Genomic DNA, 19,220 nt, shown 5'->3' with positions numbered 1-19,220 from the left:
AGAGTGTGTGCAAAGTGGACATAGTGGTGAGGTGGGTGATGTGGCACAGCTCGGGCCTGTGTATGTGTGTGTGTGTGTGTACTTGAGTGCAGCAACACCCTCAGTATAACCCTTCCCTCAACAGATTCCAGCCAGCCTGTCTCTGTCTTCACCAATGTCACACACATACACACACACACACACACACATACACACACACACACACACACATGCAGGCAGCCAGCCAGACATTGGCGGTTGGACGCTCTGTCAGATTTAGACACATAATTACCGTCCCAGCCTCTGGGAGCTGTGTATATGTGTGTATACGTTTGTCTCTGTGTCTGTGTGAAGCCGTCTATGTAAGCATACTGTATGTGTGTTTTACATGCAGTGTGTTATGACAGTGACACTGGTGCAGAAAAAACAGGATCCAGCATACAGTCCAAAGAGACAACACACAGCTTCCACTGGGACAAGACAGTAGACTGTACAGACAAATACACAGCAAATTCAATACCTCAATATTGAATTTAAAAGTAACCATTCAATAATTTTGGTGTGATTTTGGGTGTCCTTTTAAAATCAGGACTTTAAAATACTATTAAGAGTCAATTCCTGTTACTGTAGAGTAACTTTTATTATCCACTGGCGCCACCAAGTGGGCAACATCTGCAAGTTGCAGTAAAAACATCAAGAGATGAGGGCACTGAGGTGGAAATCAGTTGGTTCAGTGTGGTCCAACATGGCAAATTCTGTAAGTAGAAATACAATATTATGGTATGTATTGTATTTGTCAAATATTTCTCCTATGAATGAACTACAATTACTGTATGTGGCTGAAGATGCATGGAAAACAGGAACACCTTAGGAGGTCAGATTTGTGTTTGATCAGCTCAAATAGTTTTTAAGTATGTTTTCTCTCTTTAATTTTTTGTTTTCTATATGCATATTCTCTTGTCCACTGTTTATTTTATCAATTGAGATCAATTGACTTATTTTTTGATATTTATGCTTGGTTTGTTTCGTATGGTGGCCCTGAGGTGCAAAACACAACAACATTACAGAAAACGGAACAACATTTCAGATTTTATTGTTGTGTTTTCTGAGATGTTGATGTGTATTTGTATAATTATTTCATGTAGAGTCTCAGTCTAAGTCTAGCAACCACTTTGTGGAAGCCAATAATGAAATAATCCAAACAAAGAATAATAAACAATACATTATAATTACTGTTTCTTAGATCAGTGATGTATAGCTCAATACATTACTAACGCAGGTTTAGTTCATTTCAGTTAGTTAAAGTTCATTTTGTTAAATTCTGTTGTAAAATGGGGCTAATTTAATAGACAGTAATCTTGTTTCATGGTGTTTGTTCGGTCAATAGTGTTGTTTTACTTACACTGTTTTCCATTAGTTTTTGGATGAGGCACCTTCTCTTTCACTCAAATTATATTGTTTTCAATTTTGTTATTACAGAATAAACAGAAAAAATCACAAAGAATTTAGTAATATCCTTGTAATGGGTTTTAAAACAGTCGATTTTTCCCATTTTTCAGTTTAATTCCAGTTGCTGAATTTTCAAAACATGAGTCCACATCATACATGCCTTCAACAATGTCCAGCCACATCCCTACAGTATGTGGGTCATCTCTTTTGTTGTATGTTGTATATTTTCCTGTTTCATGTTACCTAAATATAGCACAACACATGTCTTGATTATGAGCTGTCTCACCCAGACCAGAGCTTTAAATGTTTATTTCTTTTTTCATCAAGTCTTAAACAGTACATTACCTGCTATTGAGGGATTTGATTAACAACCTTTCCAGGCCAAATTATCTCCTGTAAATCTGGTTTCTTCCAGGTCACATCAAGTCTTTGTGGCTTTACAAATATTATGTTATTATTAAAAAAAAAGAGAGAAACAATGAAAGAAAAAACTGCAGATCATTAATAGAAGTAGTTGCCTAGAGATTATACACATTACACTGAGGGGAAAGTAAGTGCTTGTAATGTATGTATCAAAAACACTGTAAAATAGTTATCTAATGTTCCTGTAGAGGATCTTGGGTGATGTGAACATAATATTTTAAAACTGAGAAAAGCTCATGTTTGTTTAGAGGTGATGAGCTCATTTATGTGAACATGAGAGGAGTATTTCTCTGATTGGCGGCTTTGCTTTTCATATGGTTTGTCTTCATGATTTTTGCCTTATCATTAATAAAGTGAGTACAAGAGATGGACAGCGTACTGTAATTAAAAATGGCATCATGACATACTGTAATATACATACAGTGTATTCCTGTACTGTGATACACTGTGTAACTGGAGAAATAACTACTTTGAAATAAAAATAGACCTTGAAAATGTATTTATGATTCTTCATCCTGAAAATATGAATTTTAATGACTCATAGTTTATTTTCACAGTTTATGGTATTTATATTTTCAGTATTGGCCTATTTGTGGTTCCTTAACATGATGACGTGTTCCTTAGTAGAACATAGAACATGGACGTGAAACTGTGATGTCACAGCTGCTGTTTGTCTTCACAGTTCATCAAAATATGCAAACTGCATATTGACTATTTTGTGGGAGACTTTCACCTCAGCAGTTCACCATACTTTCTGTCTGAAACCATGAGTGACAGGAAGCAAAGGTGAGAAATTCAGCAACTATATTGAGGAAACGTGGATACTGTATTGATCATCAATATTAACAGAGGTTAAACTCTGGGCTTTTTCTCTAGGCGACTGCAGAAAGTCGGACAAAAAGGGGGCAAGAGAGACGATGGAAGTGATCTGAACCAAATAAAACAGGTGAGCACAAGATAACTTTCAACACTGCAGCTCCATCTATTATTCATCGACTATCTGTTGCACACATTAAATACATTTCTATTAATGCACCTGAGCTGTGTCTTTATCTTGTTTCTTTTTCTGCATTTGTAACTTTAATTGATTTGTTCTTTTAAGAAGAATAACTGAGAATATTTTGCTTAAAATGCACAAGTAGGGTCAAAATAAATCTGAGTAACATCAGTTGTGCGTTATATGCTACAAAGATGAACATTATGTCTTGTCAAAATGATTTACTTACATGTATTATACCACATAGTTTATATATAAATATATAAACTTTATATTTATATATAAAAAAACATCAAAAGTTCTGGTTCTGGTCAGTGTAAAGTCACTGTCCTACAATGTGATCTGCTCTGTAGATTTAAATATAGTCAAAGTACATTTGAACGAAGACAACTTTTACACTAGTTTTTGATCTTAGTGTTTTTGTCACCTTCAAATATCATCCTGAACTATTTTCTATTTTGTGATACATACCAGGTTCATGCAGGACACGTCTGTGACCCCCTGACATCAGACATGTCCAAGCCTGTTTCACATGAACACTCTCCACCAAAAACTGACCGGCTGACGAGGAAACAGAGAAGCTACACCGTGGTCAGTTTGCCAATCTAAACAACTGCAAAACAAATACATCATTTATTTTACACTGCATAGTAACAGTATTAGGGGGTGAAGAAGAGTTGAAAAAAACATACGCTGACTGTCTTTTTTTCTTTATCAGCATGCAGGTAGTGGCAAAGTGGTTTCAACCAACTTTCCCCCATTACCAGTTATAACAGTTTCCCCGCAGCAGGCTGGGATCTGGAGCAGACACTGCTTAGCCTCCCGCTTCAAGCCGAACTTGCAGCGTTCACAGCAGCGAAAACATGTCTTTGAGGAATTGAAACTGCCAGTGATACCTGCAGGTGTGATTTGATTTTCCTCCAAGAGCATCTAAACTACATATTACACACAACATAATCAGGGAGTTGTTTGATTGGATGTTTCTGTTCAGAATATATATTAGCCTGCTGGTGCCACACTGTCAACTTTACGCAGCTCACTTGCTAATGTTTCATGCTTCTCAGTCAAAAGTTTTACTAACTTATTTTTCCTTCGTGCAGTTGTCAAACAAAACTGTGGTAACAAGGAGGGCAGTCAGATGAAACTGCCCAGTCATCTGCCCCAAATTCACGTACGCAAACCTGAAATGTCTGTCCCGAAGCCCACCACAGTGCAGCACAGCCTCTGCAAACTGCCCGTGATAGAGAACACTCCAGTCAAGCGCTTAAAGCCAAAGACTGTGAATCTGCACAGACCGATTTGTGTTCTGCCATCAATTTCTGGAGGGACCGAGGAACTTGATAGAAGCTTCAAGCTGCCCGTAGTTGGAAACATGCAGAAGGCTGAGAGTCCCAGAAAGAACAAAGCAAAGAAGTAGGAGAAAACTTCTCCCATCAATTTTGTTGATTAAAAACACAGTTAAATAAGTTCATGTGTTGTATATTGTATGTCAAACAGATTTAACAGAACCATCTTCCTCTATTTTTACTGTATGTATGAATATAAAACTTATAACATGTTTAAGTACACTGTTTTTTACTATTTCCTATATCGATTCAGCCTTCTTAGATCTTCCCAAAAGTCTTGTTCAATGCATGTAATGCAAATGTACACAAGATGGCCTCAGAGATGAAGGATAACTGGTTTAGTAACTTCCAAAAGCTTAACATAAACTACAGGATACATACATTGTTAGCACATGACTGAGTGGATTCTTAGAGAAAATCTTATTTTTATTTGTCAAAGGGATCATCCGTTTATCACTTGTGTTATAATCTTTTTATCCATCAAACCACTTTTCCAAGCTAAAGGGAAACTGGACCTTAAGGGATCATAAAACACTCACAGAATGCTCAACACTCAGCTCAAAATAAGCAGAATGAATTTTCTCATTATTACATGAAAAACAATATTATGCAAGTTATACAGCACATTGCTGCTCTTTATGTGCTCAAGAGCTCATTAAGAAATTGTTATATGAACTGTAACCGGACCTCGTGTTATAACAAATGACAGACAGGTAGAAATGGGATGAAAAAGAGGAGCCTTTATCGTAATATTCCAGGGGAGATAATTAATGTGGTCACAATATTTCACTCACTGTTAATGAGAAACTGCTAATATAGACAGTTTTATCTGCTTTTCACTTTCTGATTGTTTGATAAAATCCATGTAACTTACGTGCTGGTGCGCATGGTTACATAGAGTATATACACCTTTACAGTCCATGTCCAGAAGGTGGATTTAAGAGATACATTTCAAGCATTTGTTTCACACCAGCCTAAACTAGATGGGGTTGTTATCAGCATTCGGACACTTTAAGGATATTGTCCACTCTGTGTCTCAATTATAAGAAAACTTTATCATTATAATGAAATCTGTAATAAGGAAACACATTTTTTTTCATTATAATGTGAAACTTTAGTGTTATAATTAGATTTGAGCACATTTTTTTCCTTCATGTTGGCAACAACAAGCTGCCATACATTCACTCAAAGTGGGAGGAGTACTTACCCCCATACAGAGGTGGTATCTTAGTGGGCAAGGACAGCCCAGGGATGTGTGTTGTGGCATTATTCACCCTCCATACAGAGGTGGTGTTTTAACTGGAAGGGACATCTCAGGGATATTCCGCCTCTGTATGGGAGGTCACCCCTTCTTCTCTTTTCTCGCGACCAAACATACGACCTGTGACAGTTTTGTGGTTGTTTACCCAGTTGTAGCAACTGGAGATATAAAATTGTGAAGACATGGCTGCTGATGACAAGAAATCTACATTTTTCCGGAAGCCCAGTTCCACACTGTGGACTTCAACATCTATAGTGATAATATATGCGGTAAGTATTTTACTCATTTTACAATGAGATAGATAGATCGATGAGTTCTGTTGTGTTATCGCCTAATTCAATTTGCTTTGTTTTGTTTTGTTTGTTTGTTTTGTCTTTTGCTGGTCTAATTACTTAATTATTCATTTGATTACAATTTAATAACGTTAAGTAAAAGTGGTGAGTCATTTGCTGATCTTATGTTTTGCATGAAAAATCTTAAATCTGCAAAGAAAATACAGCTATGAGATCAGTGTAGGGGAGTAAAAAGTAAAATATTTGCCTCTTAAATGTAATGTGTAAGTGAAATTTGCAGATGTACAGTAAAGAATGTTTTTTTCCAGGTCTGGTGTTTAGTGTTGCTCATCTTGACAGCATCAGGACACCTTTTGAATAGCCGGAGCTTTGAATGCGTGAACAGCCAGGAGGTAAAACTACAAAAAACTTTTTATTTCTAATTGTTGCTCCTTTATCAGATTACTTACACACAAATTATAATGTAGGACAAAATCTCATTTTAGGTGTCAGAACTGTCGTATGCCTGTTAATGATAAAAGCAGAAATCATTAAAATCTGTAATTTACTGTATAAAACAATCAAACTATACAATAATTAAAACAAAAGTGAACAGGGTACCGAGAACGTTTGATACCCAGCCCTGCTTACTGGTGTTGTGCTCTGTCCGTGTTGATACATATGACTGTGAGGTTTGTTCTTGTAGGACGTGACCAGGCTGATAAACGAAGCCAGACTTGTGTATTTGGGCTCAGGGCTCAGCATGGCAGCCTGTATCTTGCTACTGCTGGAATTCTGGAGGAAGAAGGGCTTCTATTTAAAAGTGGTATGTGGATGTCTGAGTCTAAGATGTGATATACATCTATATATTCAACTATAGGAAAAAAATTGAAATTGAAACTGCCTTTCCCCTCTCTTGTTGTCTCTCCGTAGTTACTGGGTACGAACATTTGCCTGCTTTTGGTTCTGGCTATATATTCTGGACGCCTTTTGAAAGAAGAGACTCAGGTGGGCAACTCACACCCTTCCTGTATATTTAAATGCTGTAAACCTGAACTAGCATGAGTGTGAAAGTATAATATTTACCTTGGAAACCGTAGTTTGACATAATACATTTTAATTCAAGGTATTCTTACTACAGTAGCTTTTTTTTGAGCTTTCAACCATATCTCATGTCTGCTCAGTTGTCATCACATGAGCTACTTTAAAGCAAAAGTTTGACATTTTGGCAAATACGCTTCTTAGTCACGTTCTGGTGGAGAGTTAGATAAGAAGATGTCTGTGCGTTAGCTTAGCTTAGCATAAAGATTGGAAACTGGGAGAAACAGCTGGCCTGGTTCCATGCAACAGTAACAGAATCCAACCTCTAAGCTTATAGTTTGGTACGAATCAGTGGATGAGTTGGTTAACTTGGTGTGGTTTCTCTTCACACAGAAAAAAAATAAGCAAACCAGAATGCATGAAATAAAGCAGGGTTCATCATCAAATAATTGCAGATGTCTTGATGATTCTCATCTCTCTACAGGAGCTACAGGAGTTTGAGAAGCGCTACTTGGCTCTGCTACCTCTGACAGATAAGCCACCAAACACACACAACCAGCTGACTGACACAGTCTGTCGTACACTCGATAATGTGTATCACTGGCAGGCTGAGGTAAGACTGGAAATTTGACTTTTAGGATATAAGCTTCTCTGTGAGGAAAACAATCTTTTGTCTGACAAGACTTAAAGAGACAGTCATTGTATTGTGCTGTTTTTTAAAGTAGGTTCCTTTACTATTGATCTTGATGTGCACGTGTTCTTATAAATATTCATAAAGCACATTTATAAGTAGCTTCAGGTCACCTGTTGGTTTGTGTGTATTCGCTCCAGTTTAAGTGTTGTGGACTCCAAAGCTACCAAGACTGGAAGTCCCCGATCCCAGACTCCTGCCTATGTGACAGAGAGGACAACAGCTCCGGATGTGTGAGTCATTCATCCTTCAAACAGACACGTAACTGCAAAACAACAGCAGCGTAGAAGTCACAATATTAATTTGTGTCACCATTTCTTGAAATCACACATTATCAAGATGAACAAATTATTTTAATCACATAATAATAACTTAATAATAAGAACTTTATTTGTATGGCACATTTCATATAAGTGCTTTGCATACAAATGACAAAGTCAAATCAAAGATCAATAAAAACAGAAAAGAAGAAGAAACAAACAAACGTGGGGGGCAGTTACATGTCAAGCTGTGTGCGATGTAGGCTGGTCCTAACCCATTAAGAGCTTAAAAAACAAGTAAGAGCACTTTAAAATCAATTCTAAAAGAAATTGGGAGCCAGTGTAGAGAGGATAACACTGGAGTAACATGCTCTCTCTTCTTTGATTAAGGCCTGGCAACTGAATTCTGGATGAGTTGCAGCTTCTCGATCATATTTCTAGCGAGACCTGTAACATGAGCATTACAATAGTCAGGTCAACTCAATATAAAAGCATGAATTAAGTTTTCTGCATCTTTTAAAGTTAAAAACAGACGTTTCTTTGCGCTAGTCCTAAGATTGAAAAGAGCAGTTTAGGTCACCTTGTTCATAAAATGTATAAAATTCAGATCAGAGTCTAAGATTACACCAAGGAGAGCAGCCAGATTACCAAGTTTCTCACACAGCAAATCTCTTTTGGCTTTTGGGCCAATCAGAGGAATTTCCATCTTCTCCTGTTTAGTTTTAAAAAGTTATTTTTCATCCATTTATTGATTGTTAACAAGCAGTTAACCAGGGAGCTGAGGGTGTTTGGATCATTTGGTTCAACTGACATGTATATTTATACATATTACTATCATAGCTCAAGTTAAATCGATTCATCAACAAGCAAAGTAAACATATATTCCATAACACAGTATATTTTGCAGTGTTTATAATACACACATAATGTTTGTATTTCTGTTTTAGGTTGGAGTTGGAGACAGCCATGTTTATGAAAAGGTAAAATATAGCTCTAGTTAAACTGAATTATTTAAGGCCCTGACAAACCTGTTTTTCCCGTCACACTCAATTTTCTGCCAAATTAAAGTGCTTTTTTCAAGTGAGAGATTTCTATATATTAGGCTTGGACTGCTGAAATACTTATTTACAGCCTCTCAATCATCAAAATTCAAGAGAAGACCTGATCATCCCCTTAAAGATGATCGTAAATAAATATACCAGCAGTAGAGAGACAGTCGGGATTTAGTAGCTAATGACATTTAGTGGTGTTGTCATTGAAACCACATCCACACAGTCCTGATCACTTCTGTTTGTCAAACTCTTAATAAAACCCAAGGAGTTTTTTTCCCTCCAGAATTAATCTTTGATTGAGACGTGAATATATGAAGTTATAAAATTTGATGTTTTCAGTGGCTTTAAATGACAAAAAAAACAAGGAGAGATCAAGAAAGAGATGACAAGCATTTATTATTGACACATTCTGTGTGTGTGTGCAGCCTTGTCTTCCTACAGTCTTATCCCTTGTAGAAAAACAAAGCTCCATGTTTTGGATCGTCATGGCAGTTTGGGTAAGAAATATCACGTTACAAACAGATTGTTTGAATATTCCCTAAAGACGCTGTGAAATTGTCTCATCATGTGCTGCTTGAAAATTCATGTTTTCTGAGATGCCACTAAGTTTTCTCTAATGATGTTGTGTTTTCTAATTTATTCATGTGTTTAAGATTTGGTCTTCAGGGCCACCGTAGAAAAGATTTAAAGACTCAATAAGATTTAGTAACATTTTGACTGTGTATGCTTCTCAAATCTTCAGATGCATCATATAAAATGCCTGAAAAAAAAATCTAATTATTTCTTCTTTTTTTTTCAGATCACCATCGTGAGTGTTCTCCCTGCCCTCTCTGTGTTGTGTATACTGATGACATTTTTGTACATTATTTACATTGTAAGTTAAATGACATGATGGTAAAATTAGACAAAAATAACACATAAGGTCAAATATGAACATAATGCATTAAAAGGAACCATCCAACTCAATGCAACATGTTTTTCTTGTGTTCTCAGGGAACTGTGGAAGCATGTGTTGCAAAATGGAGTTATTGGATATACAAAAGGCGAGGAGGAGAGAAAATGGTTCCAGTGGTATTCATCAGAAAGAACAATAATAACAAAGCACAGGAGGATAGCCGGGAAGACGCGGAAGCAAAAGAGAGCGGCGAGGTTGACGGTGTAGTCTTACGTCAAGAGGAAGGGATGAATGTGCAGGGAGAGGGACGAGAAGCAGCGGAGGGCAACCGTGATGACAACGCAGTGTGCATAATTCCTCTGTCGGGGCTGAGGAAGCTCCAGGAACAGGCAGACCCACCTCCAGTCCAACATTGGGTTCAATGCTTGTGTATATTTCCTTCTAAACCCAAGGACTTCTACACGGTCCTGTTAGAGGAAGGTTCACCGCTGCTTCCCAGCAATGCTGTGCTGGTCGATGCTGACAAACCCGACAGGCGGGCCTGGTGGTGTAGAGGACACCATATTTTTTCAGTTGAGAATATTGTTTGGCCCAGAGAGAGAGATCCTCCACACAATCCTTGATTTTTGTAGTGTCATATCATCAGTTTGTGCTGTATGTGGCATATTTTTACATTGCCCTTCACACTTTGCAACAGGTTTTTCCTGTCAAACTCAAAGAACTGTATATTAGAGATGGAGCCTTTGTATGAGGCATTTAAGGTCTCTATTTCCCAGGTTCCTACCAGATATTTCAGTGTGAACCAAAGTGACTGACCGACATTGCCATCCGGACAAACCAACAGTGTCTTTACTGTTTTTCCAGCTCAGCTCCGCCTCTGTGTGCTCGACAAACTCGTAGACCATAAAAGTAATGAAAAGCCTGCTTCAGTGTGTGATATCAGCATGTGCATGGTCATGGTTACAGTGTGGGACTACAGTATTTGTCATAATTCAACATCCCTGTCAAATTTATATGGCCTTGTGACGGGAAACGTTGGCTTATTAACAAGTCGTTACCCAGCAACCTCCTCTGATTTCCCATCATTCCACTTTAATCTAATACAGGCAGACCAGGAACCTCACAGTCAATGTAAACAGCAGTAAATCATGTAGAGTTTGTTTGAATGAGAGCGATAGAGTTAGAGTAAACTAGATCACTGAGGCTAGTAACATGAGATAGTTCTTGACAAAACATTTTTGGGCATACTCTCTAAAACATTAGTACCGTTTAAGATGTTTTAAGACCTGAAAATCACTTATTCTTTTCTTCTTATTTCCCATTCCTAGTATATGTGTGCAGTGTCTGCCAAAAGAAGTACTCAGATCATTTATTTAAAGGATGGGTACACAATTTTTCAAGTCTTCCTTAAAATAACAGTCAGGTGCCCAAATAAACATCGAAAAGGGTTTTTTTCTTGCTGTAATCATTTCACCTGTTCATACTGACCATTAGAAGATCCCTTCATAATGTACTTACAATGTAATTGATGGGGGCCGAAATCTTCTTTACAAAAATTTATTTAAAAGTTTATATGAAGCTAATATGACACTTAAGTGACACAAAAGTTCAATTACCTCCTGAAATCCATAAACTACCGCAAGTCTTTCAACCTCACTGAAAAATCCAGAATTTATTAATATGCAAATATTGTTCTTTGGTTCGAAATATCTACTTCACTGTAAAGTCCATTCTCAGTGTTTGTGCTTCAAGTTTCCACATTACATCTGTGGATGTTGCGTACTGGACGATTGACTCCACCCTGTGATGCATTAATGTTGGTTGATGTGAAGCTAACTGTAAGTATTTTAAACACTGTTGGGTGGAGCTGTGGATCACATTTTTTTTTAAGATTATCACATTTTACATGTAACAAATAAACCTGTTAAGTATATATAATGTCACAAATAAAGTAAAAGGAGCTCTGAGCTTGTATCCTGCACCTTTCCCACTGAGGTTTTATGGATGTGCACGACTACTTTTATCTCATAATATTGATATACTCAGGTTAGGTCAAAGTGTCTCAGAGATGTACTTGAGTATAGTTTTTGAGTAAATGTACTGAGTAACTTACACCAGTGTAAATCTGCATCAAGACCCGTGCTTTTAATCTTCATCCCTAATTCACTCAAAACGCCAGTTTTGTAAGGAAACAGATATGACACTTATTACTTGTGTCAGAATTTCTCTCCCATACATACCTCTGCTCTTGTTTTATCTCACATTTTAGATTATATAGATTATTCCTACATGCATTTAGATATGGATGATATTAACATATTTTTGCATATTTTTATCTGTCACTTTTGTAAATATGCTTTTCTCTGCAGGATTATAATATGCATTTGACCACTTTCCTGGTCTCATCAACTGTAACAGACTGTATTTTGCAATGAGCTGTGATTGTTACACTTTAAATTCATCTTCTGCTGTTGGTTTTATTGTTTTCATTATGGTTCCTCTGTACAAAGTCTGAAATCTTAAACACATTTTTTTTATTACACACAACAAATCACAGAAATAAATCCTAAATCAGACATTTCAAGTTTCTTTTAATGGATATGACAAAACCTCTACACATTTGTGGAAAAAATATGCCTCAAAGTTCAAAGAGTAACATATTTAAAGTAAATTGTAAAACTTTGAAATACATATGTAAACATTAATGTAAATAAATAAAATTCTGAACAAAAATAAGAAATAACGTAACAAATTCATCTTTTACTTTTCACCACTTAGATTTCAAACATGACAAACAAAAGTAAGATCTGAACTAGGACCAAAAAGCGAATGTAGGCTGTGGTTACAGTGCTAGAGGCCTTGCGTGTATTCGTTTTTTGCGTGTGCTCTGCTTCACTTACTTCAAATTCAAGTACAAAATAAATTTTATACAAGTAAAAACATGTTTTCCAGAGGAAGACAGCATCTTGTGTGACTCCCACCAGGTCAAAATCAGAGATTCTTTCTTGTCCCTCGAGCCCTGAGCGTCCTGGTTTTAGTGTCATGGCTCTGTCGTAAATAATCAAAAAGACACTCTGGTGGAGGAACACAAACACACAGTCACACACTCACAGCAGTCCAAGCCTAAGAAGGTCTGCATGTCTGAAGAATGTAAAAGTATCTGAAGTATATACAGAGGCAAATGTAGATCTGAATGAGCCTGTACAGGCCCTGTTCTGTCATCTGTAAACAACTGCACACCACAGCTGTTATATTCACAGTTTCTGCATGAATGTCCTTGTTGGCTGTTCTCCTTCTTCCATCTGCTGCTGTTGTGTACTCTCAATATGGCTCTACGATAATGGACAGACGGTTTCAAGACTCTGAATCAGAGAGAGAAAGCAAATTTTAGACGTTAAATTGTGTATTTCAAAGAGCCGGATAGCAGCTAGCTACTTCGCTGCACTATATTTTTTTAGCCAGGGAAATGAGAGAGAAATAGTTATATGAGAGGATTGGTAGACTCTCTAGTCTCCACGCTAACTATGTAGCTAGAGCGAGAAGCCGGTTAGCTTAACTTTGCATACGAACTGGAAACAGCTAACTTGAGTCTGTCCAACGTTAGCAAAATCTGCCTACTAGCACCTCTAAAATTCCCTAATTAACACTTTATATTTAGTTTATTTACTTTATACAAAAACACAGAAGTGTAGAAACAACACCACACAATTCTCTGTAAAACCAAGAAATGTTTTTTTTTAACTTCGGTTTTTGAATGGGTTAGGGATATAACATGTTAGTAAGTGTTAGAGGTGCTGGTAGGTGTTTTTTGTTACATTTGGACAGAGCTACGCTAGCTGTTTCCCCTGTTTTCAGTCTTTGTGCTACGCTAAGCTAACCAGCTGCTCCCAAAATGTCAAACTATTCCTGTAATGGTTGTTGCTTTAGTAGTAATATAATAATAGTGCTAAAGCGAAAACAGAACCAACATTTCTGCAATGTGTACACAGTGCAGTATACAGTGTTCAACTAAAAAATAAAAATACAATAAAGACAATAAATCCTCAAAGTAGCTGTGACATGACATCTAACTTTTGAAACAGGAATTGGACCAGAGATACTGCTATACTATGAACTGTCATAGCTTACTAGGTCAGGCATTATTGTTAAAGCTACTGTCTAAAGATGGAAAATCTCTGACATGACAGACAGTGTGCTTTCTTACCTACGACATTGGCTGTATCCTCAGCCTGCGGGTCAGAGGTTACATACTTGCTGCCAAATATCTGCACCAACTGGTCAAAGAACTTGCATTCCTGTTTCTCTCCTCTGGAAACATGAGACAGAATTTCAGAGCTTTTTATAAGGAGACAGAAAATTATGCCACAAATTACAGCAACAGCAGTAGATCAAATATTATGAGGTTTGAAACATGTTTAGAGAATAAAACTGTATTTATTTGTGAATGTTCAGACTCCAACATTGTCATTGTGCTTCCTGGTCATCCCCCAACAACATACAAACATGCTTACTTTCTGCCTTCTAGGAAGTGTCGGAAATTGGCCCTCAGCCTCTTTATCCTCGTTTGACACTGCTCAGGAGTGCGCAGGTAGCCCTGGCTGGCCATGACCTCAGAGATCTGGATGAAGATGTGTTTGTTCTTGGTGCAGCCTTTCAAATTCTCCTGAATCTCCTCGCTCCCCCAAATTTCCAGGAGGACCTCGGTTTCCCCGTCGCTCCAGGGTAGCTTAGAGCTATCGGACATCCACGGGTTACTTGAGCCAGCTGACAAAGTAGATAGAGTTCACAGAATAAAAAACATTATCTTTACAGTATTTGGCATTAATTATGATAATTAGAAAAGCTACTCAGGTTTATTTACACTGTACTCATTTGGTAAAAAAAAAAAAGGGGGAATTATTTTGGTTGGCCAAAAGCAAAATCACTTTTCATGAACTCATTTAAATGTCTAAAATGTTGCTATCATCACTCCCCAGTCCTTGCTCTGCTAAGGTTGGTGTTTTTTGTGGGGAGTGACAAAGTCAGAGCTTAGATGCCAAATATCAACACTGTACAAATTTTACATTCACTTAATAATCCAATTCACAAGAGTTGGCTAAATGACCTAAAGATTAGAAAAAACTGAGGATTTTTTAATTTCAAACATTTCAGTCCTGCAACTAAATGTTTATACATGCAGCCTTGCCGTTGTGAATTTTTCTTTTTGTTTCACCTTTCTTTTGGCTCAGTTCAAGGGTGCCTTCATCCGGCTCATCTATGATCGACGTGTCTGCGACTGGTCCGTCAACTTTCAACTCCTTCCTGAAGATTTTCTCCATCTCACTGAAGAATTTATATTCCTCTCTGTGGGTAAAGAAGACAAAAAAACAGTTACCACCAGTCACCTCGCATTTGAATATGTAGCCTGGCGATTAGCTGGCAAAGCTAATCACAAACATTTTCCATGATAAACTACACAGAGAGTGATGTTCATTGGTCAAAATCAATCATCCTATGATTTGCTCAGGATCACATCAAAACTTTATCAAGGCCTCAAAGTGTCAGGACTGATGCTACGAGGGAAACGCTGCAGCATATTGATAAAATTGGGTGAAGCCTTTGTAAGACATTTAATGCAGACCTTCTTGCAGCCATGCTTAACATTACTTTGTGCAAAATAATAAGTGCATAATAATCATTTTCCTTTACATTTTGAAAATATCACATGTATGATTTTCCATATCCTGTAAATAACAAATTTAGTTTGAGATGCATTTTCGATCGTACACCTCCAAAACAGGCTAAGGGGGTTTTTCCCAAAGATTTTGACAACATTTTATCAAAAATCATTTGTAGAATAAGATTTTCTCAAATGCTTTATATTACCATAAAGTTTGACCATGTGCAGAGATGTCTGACATATAACCAACCAAATGGCTATTAAATACAAAATAGAAATAATAGAATTGATACATTTATTTAGAAAAAGACATAATTGTGTCATTACTGACTTTTCATGGAGGAAGCCGTGCTTAAGGCGCTTGATGCGGGTGTAGCACTGCTCTGAGGTCCTTATATATCCTTGGTCACCCATCTTCTCGGAGATGTACTCGAACACGTGGCGGTTCTTCAGGCAGCCCTTCAGGGTGAGCTGGACACTATCTTCACCCCAGATCTCCAGCAGCGTGCGAGTCTCCTGGTCCGACCAGGGCGTCTTTCTGCTCAGGTCGGACAGGAGGTGGCTGGTTGAGGGCTGCTCAACTAAAAGGAGGAACAACAGCTTTACTATTGGGTGTTTAAAAGCATAATAACACAAATTTCACTCATTAAGTGGATTTGATTGTATTTAAACCTACACATGTTAGGATCCTTGTCCATAAGGGTTTGCAAGGTGGCGTCAGCAGCAGTGCCGTCCACATCGGCAAACACAGAGTTGTCACCAAGCACCGGAGCAAGGAGGTCGAAGTATCGAAACACTGCAGGCCGGCCTCCACTTCTGGAAAACATAAATCAAAGGTTAGCTTGGAAACACTGTGCTGTGGTGGACATTTTCAAAATTTTAAGATAAGTGCTCTGACAGCCTTTTGATGGTTTTCTGATAACCAATTGAAGAAACCTTTACTAAAATTTGGAATAAAATGTCTCTCAAACGATCACTCCTCCATTTTATTTACCTCCGGCTGTTGCAGAACCGCCTGTAAGTCTTCTTCAGCCTTTTGATCCTGGAGTGACACTGCTCCGCTGTCCTCATGTATCCCATGGCGGCCATCTTCTCCGATATGTCGATGAATATGTGCCCATTACGGACGCAGGTTTTCAGGCTGTGCTGCACGTCATCTGCCGCCCAGACCTCAACGAGAGCCGCCGTCTCCTGCTCCGTCCATACTGTGTTCACACTGTCTGTTCCTATTGCTGGCAGATGCAGCAGAAAACTTATCAAATAGAGCATTTCTTTTTCTGCTGTGCAAATGTGTGAAAGGACGTTGACTGTACCTGGATCCTGTTCTGGTTGTTCGTCTCTTTCATCGTATTCATCAACAGAAACTGCCTCCGGTCCGAGTATTTGTTCCAGCTGGTTGTAGAACCTATAATCTACTCTTCTTCCACATCTAGAAAGAGTGAAAAGTTGTAACAAGGGCTATTAGTTGGTTTTACTTGATTATATTTGCAAACAATAAGGCAAACAGAAAGAAAGAATGATCTCACTTCTTCCTGTCGTAGCACTGCCGAAAGTTGTTCCTCAGTGACTTGACTTTCCAACGGCACTGCTCCGGGGTTTTCGTGTATCCGAGGTCGTGCATTTTCTCTGAAATGTCGGCATAAACGTGCCCGTTGTGGACAAAACCCCTAAGCGCCCTCTGAACTTCTTCTTCGCCCCAGATATCGATAAGTGCCAGGGTCTCCTCATCTGACCACGAGCCGGGTGCTGGTTTATCTGCAGACATGTTGATTTCTCCATCTTACAGTCGAGACACAACGCGTGTCAGCACTGGTTTTGGTACGAATGCACTATTTCACAAGTTACTGTAGTTTCAGCCAGTAAAGTTGATTTGGCTATACTATTACATTTCCTATTATGCAGCAAATTCCAATACAGTGAAACATAAAAATACAATGATTGCTATTTCTCTTAATTTAAAAATGCTTTGTACAGCACGTGGATCAACTCTACATGAGATAACAAATACATTTTGTGAGTAATTATGTGTTATGTAAGCATTAAATCCACTCTTTCTCACAAGAAATAACACATTTCTCCTCTTACAAATGAAAAAATGAATTAAACATCAATAATGTGCACCACTTGGTCTGGTATGACCAGTAGCTTTCGTGGCCAAAGTTAATTACTGTTAGCTAACTTGAGACAGATACTGCTGTGTTACTCTTTTCTACTTGTGCTATTCTTACACTATATTTTAGCATTTACCATTATATCGTAATTGTCACATGGTTGGAAAAGGTTTCATGGGCTTTAAGTGTATGGGAGACCCGTTCATTCCCATACAGTAACATTTATAACTCAGCATGTGTATTGTAAGTACAGTGATTCCATTCATAATTGAAAATGCTCAAAATTGCACACTAATCAACATCACATAAGCCTATTATGTGACGTGAACAGTCCATGAGTTATCCATACATAAGCTTCTTATGATTATTGTAGGTGTACTGACCATTTTTATTTTTTACTGTATATAATTCCTGAAAGTATTTGGGGCTCACCACGATTTTCTCCCATTGCTTTTACACGCTAGTAATTGCTTTACAGAAAAAAAGTAACTGAAATCTTACAATAGTGAATAAAAAAAAAAATTATATATATCACCTAAAAAAACCTAAAGTAAACCTTAGCATACAACTCGTAGCTCCTTTTCAAATTCTGAAACACTTGAGCAACCTCATAGGAGCATGAATGAATGAACCTATTGTCATAATCAACAAAAGATTAATTTTTCAATTAATTGTTTGGTCTATAAAGTGTCAGAAAATAATTAAAAATGTCCTGAGCCCAAAGTAACGTCTTCAAACTGCTTGTTTTTTCTGACAAACAGTCCAAACCACAAAAGATATTTAATTTACAATGATATAACAAAGAAGTAGACAGCAAATCCTCAAATTTTATAAGCTGGAGCAAAATAATGTCTTTTTGTTGTTTGTTTGTATTTATACTACTTGAAAGAAAACATTACAAACGTTTAAATTGTACAATTCTATAATTGTACCCTCAGAAATCTTGAGTATTGCTGCTGTGCTGTAAACTGCACTGAAGAGATGAGGGGATATTGTACCTGTTTCAGACACTGATTCACCATTGGAGTCTTCGGATATTTCAATGGAGTCTGTTACCATGGTGGAAGATGTCGATGGCTGCTTGTCCAGGATTTGTTCCAGCAAATCGTAGAATTTAAAATCGACAGTCCCGGATGAGCTACAGACGGTAAAGTCAGGTATTAAAAAGGACTTAAACAGACACACAAACACGCTGTCAACAGTACAGCATACAAGATGAATATTCACGTGCAGTGTTTACCTCATGCTTTCCTGACACTGGCGATAGCTGGATTTCAGCCGTTTGATTCTGGTGTGGCACTGCTCTGCACTGCGAGGGTAGCCGTTGGCGCAGAGTTTCTCTGATATTTCTGTGAAAACGTGACCGTTGTGTGGGTAACGTCTCAGGTTCTGCTGGACCTAAATGTGGGTGAAATTCATATCAGTTTCACCTTGCTTTTGAACGTCTGGAAAAAAAAGCGTGATGAGGTTCCAGATCACTGAATTGCTGCCTAATCTTTAATTTATTCTTTGGTGATTCAAATTGGGAAGTGCAATGATGAAGTCAAATGAAATGGCAGTTCAGTCTGATTGATTGATATCAGTCTGCTCTACCTGTGGGTCTCCCCAAATCTCCAAAAGGATGATGGTCTCTTTGTCGGACCAGGGGACTTTCTTCCTGTCCTCCTGAATGCCCACAGCGGACTCTGAAGAAATAAAGATAAAGGAGAGAAAAAATCTGAATGGATGATTTCACACTTCATTTGACAACTGAGTTGACTCCGACCATCTACACATTTTACTAA

The 19,220-nt window shown here is 37.8% G+C and overlaps 3 protein-coding genes across 8 annotated transcripts in view; 2 read left to right on the top strand and 1 right to left on the bottom strand.

Moving 5' to 3' along the window:
- The first annotated feature begins 2,563 nt into the window (after positions 1–2,563).
- On the top strand, positions 2,564–4,299 carry LOC137175540 (uncharacterized). The gene is made up of 5 exons (XM_067581238.1): positions 2,564–2,637; positions 2,728–2,797; positions 3,323–3,439; positions 3,567–3,750; positions 3,949–4,299. Exons 1-5 carry the CDS (start codon positions 2,618–2,620, stop codon positions 4,263–4,265), a joined length of 708 nt encoding a protein of 235 aa, XP_067437339.1. The 5' UTR covers positions 2,564–2,617; the 3' UTR covers positions 4,266–4,299.
- Positions 4,300–5,468: 1,169 nt separating this feature from the next.
- On the top strand, positions 5,469–12,206 carry LOC137175535 (uncharacterized). Its single transcript, XM_067581233.1, has 10 exons — positions 5,469–5,724; positions 6,057–6,140; positions 6,434–6,553; positions 6,661–6,735; positions 7,253–7,381; positions 7,600–7,692; positions 8,667–8,699; positions 9,197–9,268; positions 9,571–9,645; positions 9,765–12,206. The coding sequence occupies exons 1-10, from the start codon at positions 5,638–5,640 to the stop codon at positions 10,287–10,289; spliced, it is 1,293 nt and encodes a 430-aa protein (XP_067437334.1). The 5' UTR covers positions 5,469–5,637; the 3' UTR covers positions 10,290–12,206.
- Positions 12,124–19,220, bottom strand: part of zgc:113263 (uncharacterized protein LOC503753 homolog) — a 21,573-nt gene continuing 14,476 nt past the window's right edge. For 4 of the 6 annotated variants that reach the window (XM_067581203.1, XM_067581206.1, XM_067581204.1 and 1 more), the window contains 12 exons: positions 19,030–19,121; positions 18,677–18,834; positions 18,435–18,574; positions 16,852–17,104; positions 16,639–16,754; positions 16,320–16,557; positions 16,002–16,141; positions 15,657–15,906; positions 14,879–15,009; positions 14,178–14,430; positions 13,871–13,974; positions 12,124–13,028 (listed from right to left, as the gene is read on the bottom strand). In XM_067581203.1, the coding sequence (XP_067437304.1) occupies positions 13,021–13,028; positions 13,871–13,974; positions 14,178–14,430; positions 14,879–15,009; positions 15,657–15,906; positions 16,002–16,141; positions 16,320–16,557; positions 16,639–16,754; positions 16,852–17,104; positions 18,435–18,574; positions 18,677–18,834; positions 19,030–19,121 (1,883 nt within the window). In that variant the 3' untranslated portion in view covers positions 12,124–13,020. The remainder of the gene's footprint in view (positions 13,029–13,870; positions 13,975–14,177; positions 14,431–14,878; positions 15,010–15,656; positions 15,907–16,001; positions 16,142–16,319; positions 16,558–16,638; positions 16,755–16,851; positions 17,105–18,434; positions 18,575–18,676; positions 18,835–19,029; positions 19,122–19,220) is intronic. The other 2 variants (XR_010925637.1, XM_067581205.1) reach the window with 2 other exon arrangements.

This window comes from Thunnus thynnus, chromosome 23, assembly GCF_963924715.1.
Source record: "Thunnus thynnus chromosome 23, fThuThy2.1, whole genome shotgun sequence".
In the NCBI taxonomy this organism is placed as follows: Eukaryota; Metazoa; Chordata; class Actinopteri; order Scombriformes; family Scombridae; genus Thunnus; species Thunnus thynnus.
This window is presented reverse-complemented; position numbering and strand designations above follow the sequence as displayed.

Coding starts and splice junctions, on each gene's coding strand:
- LOC137175540 (XM_067581238.1), top strand. CDS start 2,618: ATGAGTGACAGGAAGCAAAG. Junction 3,440..3,566: donor AACAGAGAAGCTACACCGTG/GTCAGTTTGCCA, acceptor TTTCTTTATCAG/CATGCAGGTAGTGGCAAAGT. Junction 3,751..3,948: donor ACTGCCAGTGATACCTGCAG/GTGTGATTTGAT, acceptor TCCTTCGTGCAG/TTGTCAAACAAAACTGTGGT.
- LOC137175535 (XM_067581233.1), top strand. CDS start 5,638: ATGGCTGCTGATGACAAGAAATCTACATTTTTCCGGAAGCCCAGTTCC. Junction 6,141..6,433: donor AATGCGTGAACAGCCAGGAG/GTAAAACTACAA, acceptor TTGTTCTTGTAG/GACGTGACCAGGCTGATAAA. Junction 9,646..9,764: donor TTTTGTACATTATTTACATT/GTAAGTTAAATG, acceptor TTGTGTTCTCAG/GGAACTGTGGAAGCATGTGT.